Raw genomic sequence first — 13,026 nt, 5'->3', positions numbered from 1 at the left:
CCCTATGGAAACGGGAATGTCTACAGTATCACAGGAGTACACTTCAAATACATGATGGCCTGCGGCGTGGACATTCAGCAAACAGAGCAACACTCCTGTCATTTGGTTGTGGGAAAACTACACTGATGACCAGGGCCCACTTGCACAAAGCGATCTTAGCGCTAAGACTTCTGTAAGCCTATATTAAAGTATAGGAGTTACGATCATCTTAGCTCTAAGACTATTGTAAGCCTATGATAAAGTATAGGAGTTACGATCATCTTAGCTCTAAGACTAGTGTAAGCCTATGATAAAGTATAGGAGTTGCGATCATCTTAGCTCTAAGACTAGTGTAAGCCTATGTTAAAGTATTGGAGTTACGATCATCGTAACGCTAAGACGATTGTAAGCCTATGTTAAAGTATTGGAGTTACGATCATCTTAGCGCTAAGATCGCTTAGTGTAAGTGGGTCCAGGACATGAAGGTGTTCTGAATGTACGTGTGAGGACGGCTGACTTGGTTAGGATGTACAGTAGGTATTATACTGTCCACCCCAGAATTGTTTTTACAACTGCCAAGAACTGCAAGAATATTTTAACAATCAGATCGGATACTCTACACAATGTAGTACTATAGATTATTCCCTTTTTGAATAGCCCGGAACAGTCATTTTTATCGTATGTAATATATGTGAAAATGTAATACCCACATTTTTTACCAATGTCATAGAGTCTCTCATAACTCCGTAGGGAGTAGCTCGTTAGCTTATATGTTTATTTCCAATGTATTATAAATGTAACGAGGTGAGACTTAAATATATTATCTGTCTGTCTGTCTGTATGTAATCTCAAGCACGTACTGTGGAGCCCTCGTACTCTAAAGTACTTTCACAAAAGGCGGCACTTTCTACACATTTGTAGTGAGTTGTAACGATTGCTGGAGATTCGACCTGAATTAAGTGGGAAATGTAATATATATTATACACAGATATATTGCAAATCATATATATATACTGAATACAATGTATACTGAACTGATATAAGGGAGATGTTTGACTTACGTGGACTTATTATATGACATGTACACCGAGTGAACATTCGTTTGCCTCGTTTTTGTGTATATATACATAATATATGTTTATCATAATTTGTTTACACAACACCGGGTGGGAAGAATGTACAAAGATGACAACATAATGAAAACGCCTATGAGACAGGTTTAATGAACAACGATAACAATATATTGACGAGGACTTAATTATGTACACTGGAGATGTAGGGATGACAAGGGTCTGGCTATTGTGACACAAGCAACAAGACAATCAAGATGTTCATTGTGGTGGACGATGTGAGTATACACCAGGTAGGTAGATACCTTGGTCACTGTCCATGGCTCACTTCTTACGTAACCACAGTTTATCACAGAGAAACAAAATACAATACATTTCGCACTATGGCTGGTAACCGCTAGCAACAGCAGACCTGTATCTAAATTGTTTAAGACACAATATTTAACATTTTATTATTTATATATAAATCATATCTCCGGCTTGTTTTCAATTCATTAAAGCAAATAAATTTCTTGTCAAGTTAGAACGTTCTTTAAATGCACACAGTATTGTCTCCCGGGTCATACACGTACCAACTCAGCTCCCAACATTTTTCAGGCACTTTGGTACTTCTAAATAACAAACTTGTTGACCTTCAAAAATCCTCCTTCAAGTCACCGTAAATCATCACCGTTTCATCACTTAGTATCTTATTGTATCTTATACTATAATCCTATAATAATTTAATTCTTTAGGTGTTCAATCCATCAATTTCCACTATAATACTGATGTGGAGCTCCTAGATTTATCTAACCGCGGTTTGTGCCTTGGGTTCTTCAGAGACCATATAATATATAGATGGTCTCTGGGTTCTTCTATTCGTCAGTCAAACGTATACCGATTCCTTTCAAGTTCCTGCAGAAACTCCCGATGTGAAACATGCACTATATCCCAGAATTCCACTTGCTTGACACGTGACAACCACGTGTCCACTTTTGGCCAGATCCGGAACTGAAAGTTCGGCCATTGCAGCTGAAGCAGTACTGTGGCGACGAAGACGTCAGCCACGGTGTGCCTGTCGCCGGTGAGGTACTTGTGTTTGGCGAGGTACCTGTTCTCAAGGACCTCCAAGTGACGAGTAATGTAGTGGAGGCCCTTCTCAACAAGGACCTCATTGGCCTCCTCGCCTGACAGGGCGTACTTCTCCAGGAACTGAGGATACACGTAGCCATACCCAACAACTCTGAAACCAAATTACATTAGCTATATAACAGCAGTACTTGATATGTGGAATGCAACTTCCATTATCTATTGTATTACATCGCCAATGCATGATGTTATATATACACTGGACCCATTCGCTGCGATTCGAATGGCATGATTTGTTTTGTTGTTTGTTTTAACGCCGCACTCAGCAATATTCCAGCTACATGTATATGACGGCGGTCTGTAAATAATCGAGTCTGGACCGACAATCCATTGATTGACATCATGAGCATCGATCCACGCAATTCATCATCATCATCATCATCATTTATTGTATTCTGGCCATAGGCCCATATACATACAATAACATTATATATATACAATTTTGTACCTGTACAAGTAAAAACATGCAGACTTATATGCACAGAGATGTGCACGTGTACAATTTTGTGAAAAATAAGTCGCCTTACAACACAACAAGAAGAGATAAAAGCATTTGATTAATGAAGGCAAATAACCTCAAGAATAATTAAACATCATTTGTACAAAGACGGTTGCGAAGTCGTAAACCATAATTAATGTATAGGATAGTATTCTTTTGTTGCTCGTTAGATATTTCATCAAAACGGAGGAGCTTGATTACTGTATTGATGTTTTGGGAATACGGTGACATGCATCGACCAAGTCAGCGAGCCTTACCAACCGCCTCTTAATAATAATAATAATAATAAACATCATCATCATCATAAGTCCATCTATACTGCGCCAGATTCCATTCACCAAGTTAATGCTAATGGCGCTACATAGTTTTAGCAAATAATACTAATGAAAGGGGAGTAGAGTTGATAGTGTTGTCTGAAAAGGTGTGTTTTCAGATGAGCCTTAAAGGATGAAAACGATGGCGACAGCTTAAGATCGGATGGTAGTTTGTTCCATAGCGAGGAAGCGAAAAACTGGAAAGATCTCTGACCAAAGGTTTCGAGACGGGTTTCCGGCACTAGAAACAGGTGGTTATTCTGAGAACGGAGAGATCTGGAAGGCTTGTATTTAGGCAGTAGTTCTGTGAGACATAATGGGTCTGTTTCCATGTAGCATTTCTAGGCCAGGGTTAGAATTTTTAATTCAATTCTGGCTTAAAGTGGTAACTAGTGCAGCGACATCAGAGCGGGTGTTACTGGAGTCAATTTTGATGTCTTCGTGACGATACGTGCTGCAGTATTTTGTACACGTTGGAGCCTGTGGAGTTGATCATTTGTGATGTTACTCATGAGACTGTTGCAATAGTCAAGTTGTGATATGACTAAAGATCTAGCCAAAATGTGTGCAGCTTCTTTTGTGAGAAGATGTTGAACACTTCCGATGTTGCGGAGATGAAAGAAGCAGGACTTTGAGACATGGCTTACATGTTGTTCCATAGTTAGTCCACTGTCCAGATAAACGATTGTTCACTGATTTTGAGAATTCGATATTGGAATCACCATCTCGAATCTTGTTAACTCTCATTTTCTCAAGATTTGTTCGGGTACCAATCAATAAAGCCTCTGTCTTGTTGTAGTTTAATTTCAGTTTGTTCTCAGTCATCCACGACGAAGTCTTCATCAGTTGCGTATCATCGTCGTAGATATGATAGCTCAGTAGTCGCTTACAGATGATATGACCCAAACTTTTAGTGTAAAGTGTGAAAAGAATGGGGCCCAGAACTGACCCTTGGGGAACCCCACAAGAGAGAACAAAACTATCTGATGTTGCCTCATTGACAGTGACTGACTGACCCCGTCCACCTTTTATGATGTAAACCATTTGAGAGCATTTCCTTCTAGTCCTATCTGATGGTGTAAACAGTCCAAACATTTGATGTGGTCTATGGTGTGCAGACAGATCAAGTAGAACAAGCAGGCTTACGTTACCTCTGTCTGCAGATGTAAGGAGTTCATTTAAGACTCTAAGTAATGCAGTCTCTGTGCTGTGATGAGCTCTATATGCGGGTTGGTATTTGTACACTAGGTTATGGGCATCGAGGTGTTCGGAAAATCGAATTTTTACCGCCTTCTGAAGTTTTCCAGCAAATTGGGATTCAGACCAGGCTTCTTGAGGAGAGGTTTATCTATAGCTTCCTTGAAACTCCGAGGAACTTCACCTGATAAAAGACTAAGGTTGATAATATTTGTTATGGCATTTGATCTAGTTGACAGAACGTAGGTTTTGAATCAATGTTCTTACCGGATTTCTAGTTCTGAGAACGGTTTCAAATATTTCAGAGGTTCACCATTAAAACTGTTTTGCATGCCATGTAGTAGCAGGGGACTGTGACGTAAACAATCTGGAATGACGTTTGTGTGACTGTCATGGATGGACTTTTCATCTAGGCTTTGTCGAATCTTTTGTATCTTGTTGACAAAGTAGTTGCTAAAATCACTGGCTAATTGTTTGCTGCTTGCTGATTTTGGCAGAGTCTTTTCCGTCTTTTTGTCCATCAAAGAGAAAGTAAACTTATAGAGATCGCCTGGACGACCCACACTGTCCTTGATTTTTTGTAGGCAGTGAGCTGTTTTAGAGGTTCTTATCTGCTGAGTAACGGCATTTCGTGCCGCTTTATAGATCTGTCTATGAACTTCCAATTTGATTTACGCCACTAACGTTCAGCAATGTGTCTATGTGCCTTTGCACGTGAAACACTATCACAATACCAAGGCGCCTACTGGGAATTGGCTTGTCTGCACCTGGTGCATGTAGATCAAGACTGGCGAGAGTGGAGTGGTAAGACTGAAAAATCTCGTCTGGATCATTGGGCGGATCTATCAGTAGACTAGATTCGTTCAAGTCACAGGAAAATGCTGATGCATCCATATTCTTGGTGTTGCGACACCGAACGCTGACTTGATTCGTGAAGGAGCTTTAAGGGACAGCTCAATGAATACCATGTAGTGATCAGATATTTTTATATCCCATACTGACACATTGGATATGGTGTTACTCTCCTCTCTGGTCACCACCCAGTCAGTAATGTGACCAGACTTGTGAGTCCACATGTTGTTGTAGTCCGTGAGAATTCAATAGCCTGGCTAATTTCTTAACTTCCGCTTTTTCAGTTTGTTCATAATGAACATTAAAGTCTCCAAGAAGAAGTATTTTTTCCTGTTTGTAATTTTCGAGCAGAACTAAGAATCGGCATAAAACTGAGATATTGGAATTTTATTTCGTTTTGATGGAGGTGGTCTGTATAATTATGCATGCAAGTCGATTTCTGACACTTGCAATCGAGATAGTGCACTCCATCAGTTCGAATGACTGAAAGTTGTGTCCAGTTGAATCAATCACAGATATATATCAATGTGTGATTTATGGATAACTGCAATGCCGCCACCACGTCCGGATTTACGTGGAAAATGATTAAATGAATACCCGACAGATGTCATCTCGGCCACTTTGGACTCGTCTCCATGTTCTCTGAGCCATGTTTCGGTGAGAACTAGCAAGTCGAGTTCATGATCCGTCACAGCATCAGCAATATCGATAGCTTTGTTCCGAGATGACTGGGCATTCCACAATGCGACAGTTAAATTTGGATTTTCGCATGGGATGCATTCCTATCATACTTGAGAAGTCAATGTCCTTCCTGGTATTGCAGGTCAAATCGTCCATGTACAACTTTGATTAGTCTTTCTTTCTTCCTCCCACTCCGAGTGCCTCTCCGTGTTCGCTTACTAACACGTATGTTTAATTCTCTAAGGCAATATATTATTGAGGGTGGTATCCACTGTTTTACTCCTGGATTGGGAGACGGAAGGTTTTTTTCTAGTGTAGTGTTCAATGCTTGGGGTTTCTTTGTCCTCATTGACTGTTGGTCAAGGCTGGTGGATTGTCCCCATTGTTCTACACCGGCCCCAAGCTGAGGTGTGATTGCATGTACCAGTCAAATTTGTAAACAACGTAAAAGGCGACTATGCTTGGCGAAAAAGGCGACTAACGGGATAGGGTGGTCTCGGTCGCTGACTTGGTTGATGTATGTCAATTGAGTGGATCGATGCTCATGATGTCAATCACTGGATTGTCTGGTCAAGGCTCGATTATTTACAGACCGCCGTCAAATAGCTGGAATATTGCTGAAAGCGGCGTTAAATAACAAACAAACAAACAAACAAACAAACAGAGTATCATTAAACACCGAGCTTCCAAAGGCATATATTATTTTACTGCCGCTTTATTCATCCTGGAATCTTTCTGAGCTTTGTGAGCGAGTGAGTTTTAAGGTCGCTATGATGTATTTCTGCTCGCACGTTGTGTCAGACATTGTATTACCACGGAGAGAGTCTGAGGTAGGGATGTTACAGTTGTACATGACACTCGCACCTGTAAACACTTAGTCTACCAGAAAGCGACTGTTCTTGTCGTAAGAGGCGACTAACGGGATGATGTATGTCGTATCCCAATTGCGTTTATCGATGCTCGGTGATTGCTGTCGTCGGGATCTTTAGCATGATGGAGACTTCGGTAGAGCAGGACAACAAAGCTGAAGCATCGCTGGACCAATCGCTGAGACAATCGAGTCTTACCAGACAATCCAGCGATTAATATCACGAGCATTGATATCCACGCAATTGGGATCGATAACATGTATCAACCAAGTCAGCGAGCCTAACCACCCGATCCCGTCTGTGACATGGTATTGCCGAATGATTATCTGACCTCACTGCAGTTGATGATGAAGATTATCCCCTTACTGTCACAGAAAGCCGAAGCCCCCCCCCCCCCCCCCCCCCCCCCCGTCATTGCACGACGCTGTTGTAGCTCATGCTATCAACCACTAGGCATCATGGACGTCCCTGAGTCGTTACGCTAAGGCTGCTTTAGGGAATGTGACCAAGAGCGATTCATTAGTGGAACCTTCTGGACACGCCCTATATGGTAAACCCGTGACAACTCACCGGTGCAGCTCACTGTTGGCCCAGCTGATCAGGGACTCGCTCATCATCCGGGTACTGAGGGAGATCCCAAAACCTGCATGGTCGGCAAACTGGGCGGCGAGGTAGTGCAGAATAGCTGGTCTGAAAACAAGAACACAATAAACAAAATAAGATTTTTTGTAAATAGTCGTGTGTACTCCGTTAGTTATGAAGTAGTATTACAATGATAACACTTTACTAATCTCAAACACAACTATGTTAAGCTAGTTTTGTTAGAATATCGGTTCAAACATGTTAACGTTTTCGTCTTAACATTATGATTCCTATGCAGAAATGATTTGTTGTGAGGTCAACTGTCTTATTCAACATTACCCATCAAACACCACGACGTCGCCATCTAGTAAAATAGGCACTTCCTGGTGAGGTTGCTTCCGGACAATATCAGGCAGATTTGTCTCCCCTTGGGTGAAGTCCACATCGATGAGAACGTGCGGTATCTCGTACTGTAAAATGCAGCGTTATATTATTGGGATACGATGACATGCATCAACCAAGTCAGCGAGCCTCACCACCCGATCCCGTTAGTCGCCTCTTACGACAAGCATAGTCGCCTTTTACGGCCAACAGGAGTTGCTGAAGACCTATTCTACCCCGGATCTTCACGGGTCTACTGAATTTGTAAACATTGGAGACAGAAAGTCGCGAAATTAGGGGATTATGCTGGGGAATTGATGATGATAACACCAGTCAGTGGTCGGTCATGAATCTTACGATCACGACAAAAACAACATGTGAACAAGGTCTGGTATGTTTTTAAAAAATCAAAATGGTATTGCAGAGAACGGGATAGGCAAGCCAGGCTCGAACACCTTAAAAAATAATAGAGGCTTGCGGTCTTGAGATCGAGTCGAAGGTCAATCGCCTCCAGTTGCCCATTCCTTGACGAACCTGGTCTGTCTAGTTAGTTGTGTATTCAGGGATGGCCTGTGTTGTGTTAATGTCTGTATGGGTGTGCGACTGTACACGAACATCTGTGGAGGTAACTAGAAGCTTCGGCCTCAGACACATCGCTTCCGGAGTTAAGAATTAACCTCCCATAACTGTACGAATTGCAGAGAACGTCTCAGACTCCCAAATGGTCACACGGGACGGCAGCAAGCAGGTCGCTGCTGAATGTTTTCTTGGGAACCTAAAGCCGATTACTACTAGCAGAGATGCATGTACAACATACACTCGGTCATTGTCCAACATACCATGTCTACCCATACAACCAACACACCTGTCCAACTGGGAAACAGATGTTTTATCAGATAACAAGGGAGACCCCCGCTCACCCCACGGAAGCTGGAGTGGCAGTATGTCGGGGAAAACAAACGTTACTCGAGTTACACATCGATCAATGTCTAGCTACTTGCTGATCAACATATATTACGCACTGATGTTTGTCCTTCCAAGGTGAGCTAACAAAGGCGCTCCCAACTATCAAAAGTCGACATGACGTCATTCTATATTGCGACAAACTTCGTTAGAAAAGACATTATCCAATGAAACAAATTGTCTAATCTTGCAAGTAGGCACTCGCTATATGTGATTATTGTTATATTTTCTTGGATGGTTTATCTTTATTAAGCTTTATGTAGACATGTGGAGGACATTTTGAAATTTGACGCATCAGTGACAAACATGATGTCCGATGAAATTCCCTATTTTGACTTGTACCATATATTCCCGTGTGTTTTATTAGGTGAACACTTGCCTTGCCTTTGCATGTGTTTGTGACGGATGCCACCGGTGGGGCAGGTAACACTCACCTTTTCGCGAACACCTGGTAACATCACTGTGTGATAGTGATTCATAAACACATGCTCGTGTTATTGTCGAAATCGTACAATCGGCTCTGTTTTAAGCAGAGATTTCTATTCGAAATTGAAAGGTTTGTGTCGCTTTATTGCATGTACGATTACTCATTGTCTTCTTGAAAGAGGTCTATGTAAGGAGGACGTGAACCTGACACTATGTCTCATGTCTCTGTGTCCTTGGTTCCTGTATTGACGTGTGTAGGTATCGTGCGATCAAGTCTCTGATCCCTGTTCTTTGGTATGTGATACCGTTATAAAGGAAGGATAGCATCAGCTACAGCATTAAAACAATCTTAAATGTCCACATATCGTGATCTAACGGTATATGAAATGGCTGTAAGGGATGACATGAAAGAAAGTACATCAATACGTCCATGTTCAAACAGACAGATGAAGAGAAGGGCCTGGCAATATTATAGATTACACACGGACATCAAGTGACTTTGTTCGAAATGTGACTTTGTTCACCCAGCAGTGATTGGGTACCAGGTAGGATGAGATGGCAATGTGGTTGTTAACCTTCTAGCGCCTAACATGTTGCATGGATTGCATACTCCCCAAGGAGTTGAGAATGATTCCTGAGTGCACACTGATCCAGTGACAGGGGTAAAAATAGCGCTTTGAGCTTGTCCCTGAGTGGTGTGGTAATATGCGCAATATATTTAATATCACCGTGGGTAATCGAGACTCAGGACAGGGTCAATATAGATTTTAAAGATGGTGCTTCCCTGCGGTGTCGGGAGCCCGTGCGGTGTCGGGAGCGAGTGTGAGCATCTGGACGTCCCACATCGTGGGGTCTCATGATTCACCATGCAACAGAGGCTGTAGGTAGACAGAGAACACACAATGATGTGTCATATCTCCAGGCTTATACATACTTAAATGGTTTAGGGTTTTAATACTATGTACTTTTTCGTTTCGGTTACACAAGCGACCGTCCATAGTATTGGTTGATCGATGCTTAAACAACACAAATACACTAAAACAACACACACTGAAAAGTTCATAAATATCAAAATGAAATGGATAATCGCATTACAAAAATGGCTCGTTTGTATAGAGCTTTCGTCTAAAAGCCTACAAGTACGGGTCTAGCCTGGAAGCAGATAAAAATACAATCTAACCTGTAGCATGTACCACCACATAACCCAACAAGGAGGGGATCTCACCTGTAGTATGTACCACCACATAACCCAACAAGGAGGGGATCTCACCTGTAGTATGTACCATCACATAACCCAACAAGGAGAGGATCTCACCTGTAGCATGTACCACCACACAAGGAGGGGATCTCACCTGTACTATGTACCACCACACAAGGAGGGGATCTCACCTGTAGCATGTACCACTACACAACAAGGAGGGGATCTCACCTGTAGCATGTACCCATCAGACAACAAGGAGGGGATCTCACCTGTAGTACGTACCACCACACAACAAGGAGGGGATCTCACCTGTAGCATGTACCACCACACAACAAGGAGTGGATCTCACTTGTACCATGTACCACACAACAAGGAGGGTATCTCACCTGTAGTATGTACCACCACACAACAAGGAGGGGATCTCACTTGTACCATGTACCACCACACAACAAGGAGGGGATCTCACCTGTAGTATGTACCACCACACAACAAGGAGGGGATCTCACTTGTACCATGTACCACCACACAACAAGGAGGGAATCTCACTTGTACCATGTACCACCACACAACAAGGAGGGGATCTCACCTGTAGTATGTACCACCACACAACAAGGAGGGGATCTCACTTGTACCATGTACCACCACACAACAAGGAGGGAATCTCACTTGTAGCATGTACCACCACACAAGGAGGGGATCTCACCTGTAGCATGTACCACCACACAAGGAGGGGATCTCACCTGTAGCATGTACCACCACACAACAAGGAGGGAATCTCACCTGTAGCATGTACCACCACACAACAAGGAGGGGATCTCACCTGTAGCATGTACCACCACACAACAAGGAGGGGATCATACCTGTAGTATGTACCACCACACAACAAGGAGGGGATCTCACTTGTAGCATGTACCACCACACAAGGAGGGGATCTCACCTGTAGCATGTACCACCAAACAAGGAGGGGATCTCACCTGTAGCATGTACCACCAAACAAGGAGGGGATCTCACCTGTAGCATGTACCACCACACAACAAGGAGGGGATCTCACGTGCACAATGTACCACCACACAAGGAGGGTATCTTACTTGTAGTATGTACCACCACACAACAAGGAGGGGATCTTACTTGTAGTATGTACCACCACACAACAAGGAGGGGATCTTACCTGTAGCATATACCACCACACAACAAGGAGGGGATCTTACTTGTAGTATGTACCACCACACAAGGAGGGGACCTTACTTGTAGTATGTACCACCACACAAGGAGGGGACCTTACTTGTAGCATGTACCACCACACAACAAGGAGGGGATCTCACCTGTAGTATGTACGATCACATTACAAGTAGGGATCTCGACTGTAGCATGTACCACCACACAACAAGGAGGGGATCTCACCTGTAGCATGTACCACCACACAACAAGGAGGGAATCTTACCTGTAGCATGTACCACCACACAACAAGGAGGGGATCTTACCTGTAGCATGTACCACCACAACAAGGAGGGGATCTCACCTGTAGCATGTACCACCACACAACAAGGAGGGGATCTTACCTGTAGCATGTACCACCACACAACCCGACAAGGAGGTGAAATCCTCACGATGTACAGCTCGACAGGTGGGCGGCTGTTCTTCTCCCTGTGTGCGTCTCCGTTCATGGTTGCTGTTTGACCTGGCATCTTGGCTTGGGACATTATTTATTTATAAACAGAAGGAATCCCACAATACCGTGTGTAGAAGTCGTGTGGTCATGGTGTGCGTCAAGTCAATCACGATAGCCTCTTACAAAGGCAGTGGAGAGTGAACACACAGGTGTGACCAGCTACGATCGGCTCTGACCGTCACCCGTGTCCCTCAAATGTTCCCAGTAATTACGTCCTAGTACTAAGCCCTGGACACCCGGTGGTTGTAGACTCCTAGTACTTAGCCCTGGACACCCGGTGGCATAGACTCCTAGTACTTAGTCCTGGACATCCCGTGGCAGTGGACCAGTATGGCTCCAGTTCCAACTTTTATAAAGGACATACAGATAAGAAATAGTAGCCAAATGTTTCCCTCTTCTACAATTCTTCAATAAACACCATTGCAGGAACCCTCAACTTCTATATAATTGTTTTCCCTTTCACGAAATCTGAGAAACCACTGGCTTGATCCTGGACCTTCTGTGTTGATAATCTTGTACACAATTATCTCCCGACGGTTGGACTCGTGGAAACACGGATAGAGATATTACTTTTCTGGCGCAAGTTCGACTTTCCCTGGCACACGGCTGTCCTGGAATTTGATCTAAGATAACTGTTTTCGAAAACAATCACCCAATATTTGCCTGTCACCGTAACGACACGTTTCAATTTCATACCGCAGCACGCAAGGTGGACTTGAGAACAGCTACCGCATGAGTTAGCAATGGGGCCAGCAACAGGTGGTCCTGACAAGCACTGATTTGTATTGCAAGTCCGTCCATCAAGAAACTTGAAACCTATTGTCAATAGATGTGCGAATGTTTAACAAGTCGATACCCATGCTGCAGTTTGTGAAACACGTCAGAGGTCACAATGGTTAACTTTAGCTTAAATATCTCCGGCACGACAAAGCCTGACGTTTTATTCTAGGTGCGGCACAGCGGGGGGTGGACACTCTATTGTTTGAGGGCTAAATACAATGTACTCCGGTTTACAAAACCCGGTATTTATCTCATTGTTGTGCTTACACATGTTTTAAACAGGCAGTGATGCAAATCATGCTGTCGTATTTATAGTTGGCCATAACGTATTGAATCTTACCTTTATCTATAAACGTTCTACCTTGGTTGTCTTATGCAGCATTTTTATTCTTCGTATACTTACTCATATATCCATACATCATCGGTTAACATCTA

At 43.0% G+C, this 13,026-nt stretch overlaps 1 protein-coding gene across 1 annotated transcript; it reads right to left on the bottom strand.

The window, feature by feature from the left end:
- Positions 1-1,910: 1,910 nt before the first annotated feature.
- Positions 1,911-11,888, bottom strand: LOC139444949 (glutathione S-transferase theta-1-like). The gene is made up of 4 exons (XM_071225973.1): positions 11,702-11,888; positions 7,511-7,641; positions 7,160-7,279; positions 1,911-2,271 (listed from the first exon to the last, which is right to left on the bottom strand). Exons 1-4 carry the CDS (start codon positions 11,840-11,842, stop codon positions 1,911-1,913), a joined length of 753 nt encoding a protein of 250 aa, XP_071082074.1. The 5' UTR covers positions 11,843-11,888.
- Between the last annotated feature and the right edge of the window lie 1,138 nt (positions 11,889-13,026).

This window comes from Haliotis cracherodii, unplaced genomic scaffold (assembly GCF_022045235.1).
Source record: "Haliotis cracherodii isolate W230 unplaced genomic scaffold, xgHalCrac1.p SCAF_10, whole genome shotgun sequence".
Lineage (NCBI taxonomy): Eukaryota > Metazoa > Mollusca > Gastropoda > Lepetellida > Haliotidae > Haliotis > Haliotis cracherodii.
Note: the sequence above shows the minus strand (reverse complement) of the source record. Positions and strands in the feature narration are given on the sequence as shown.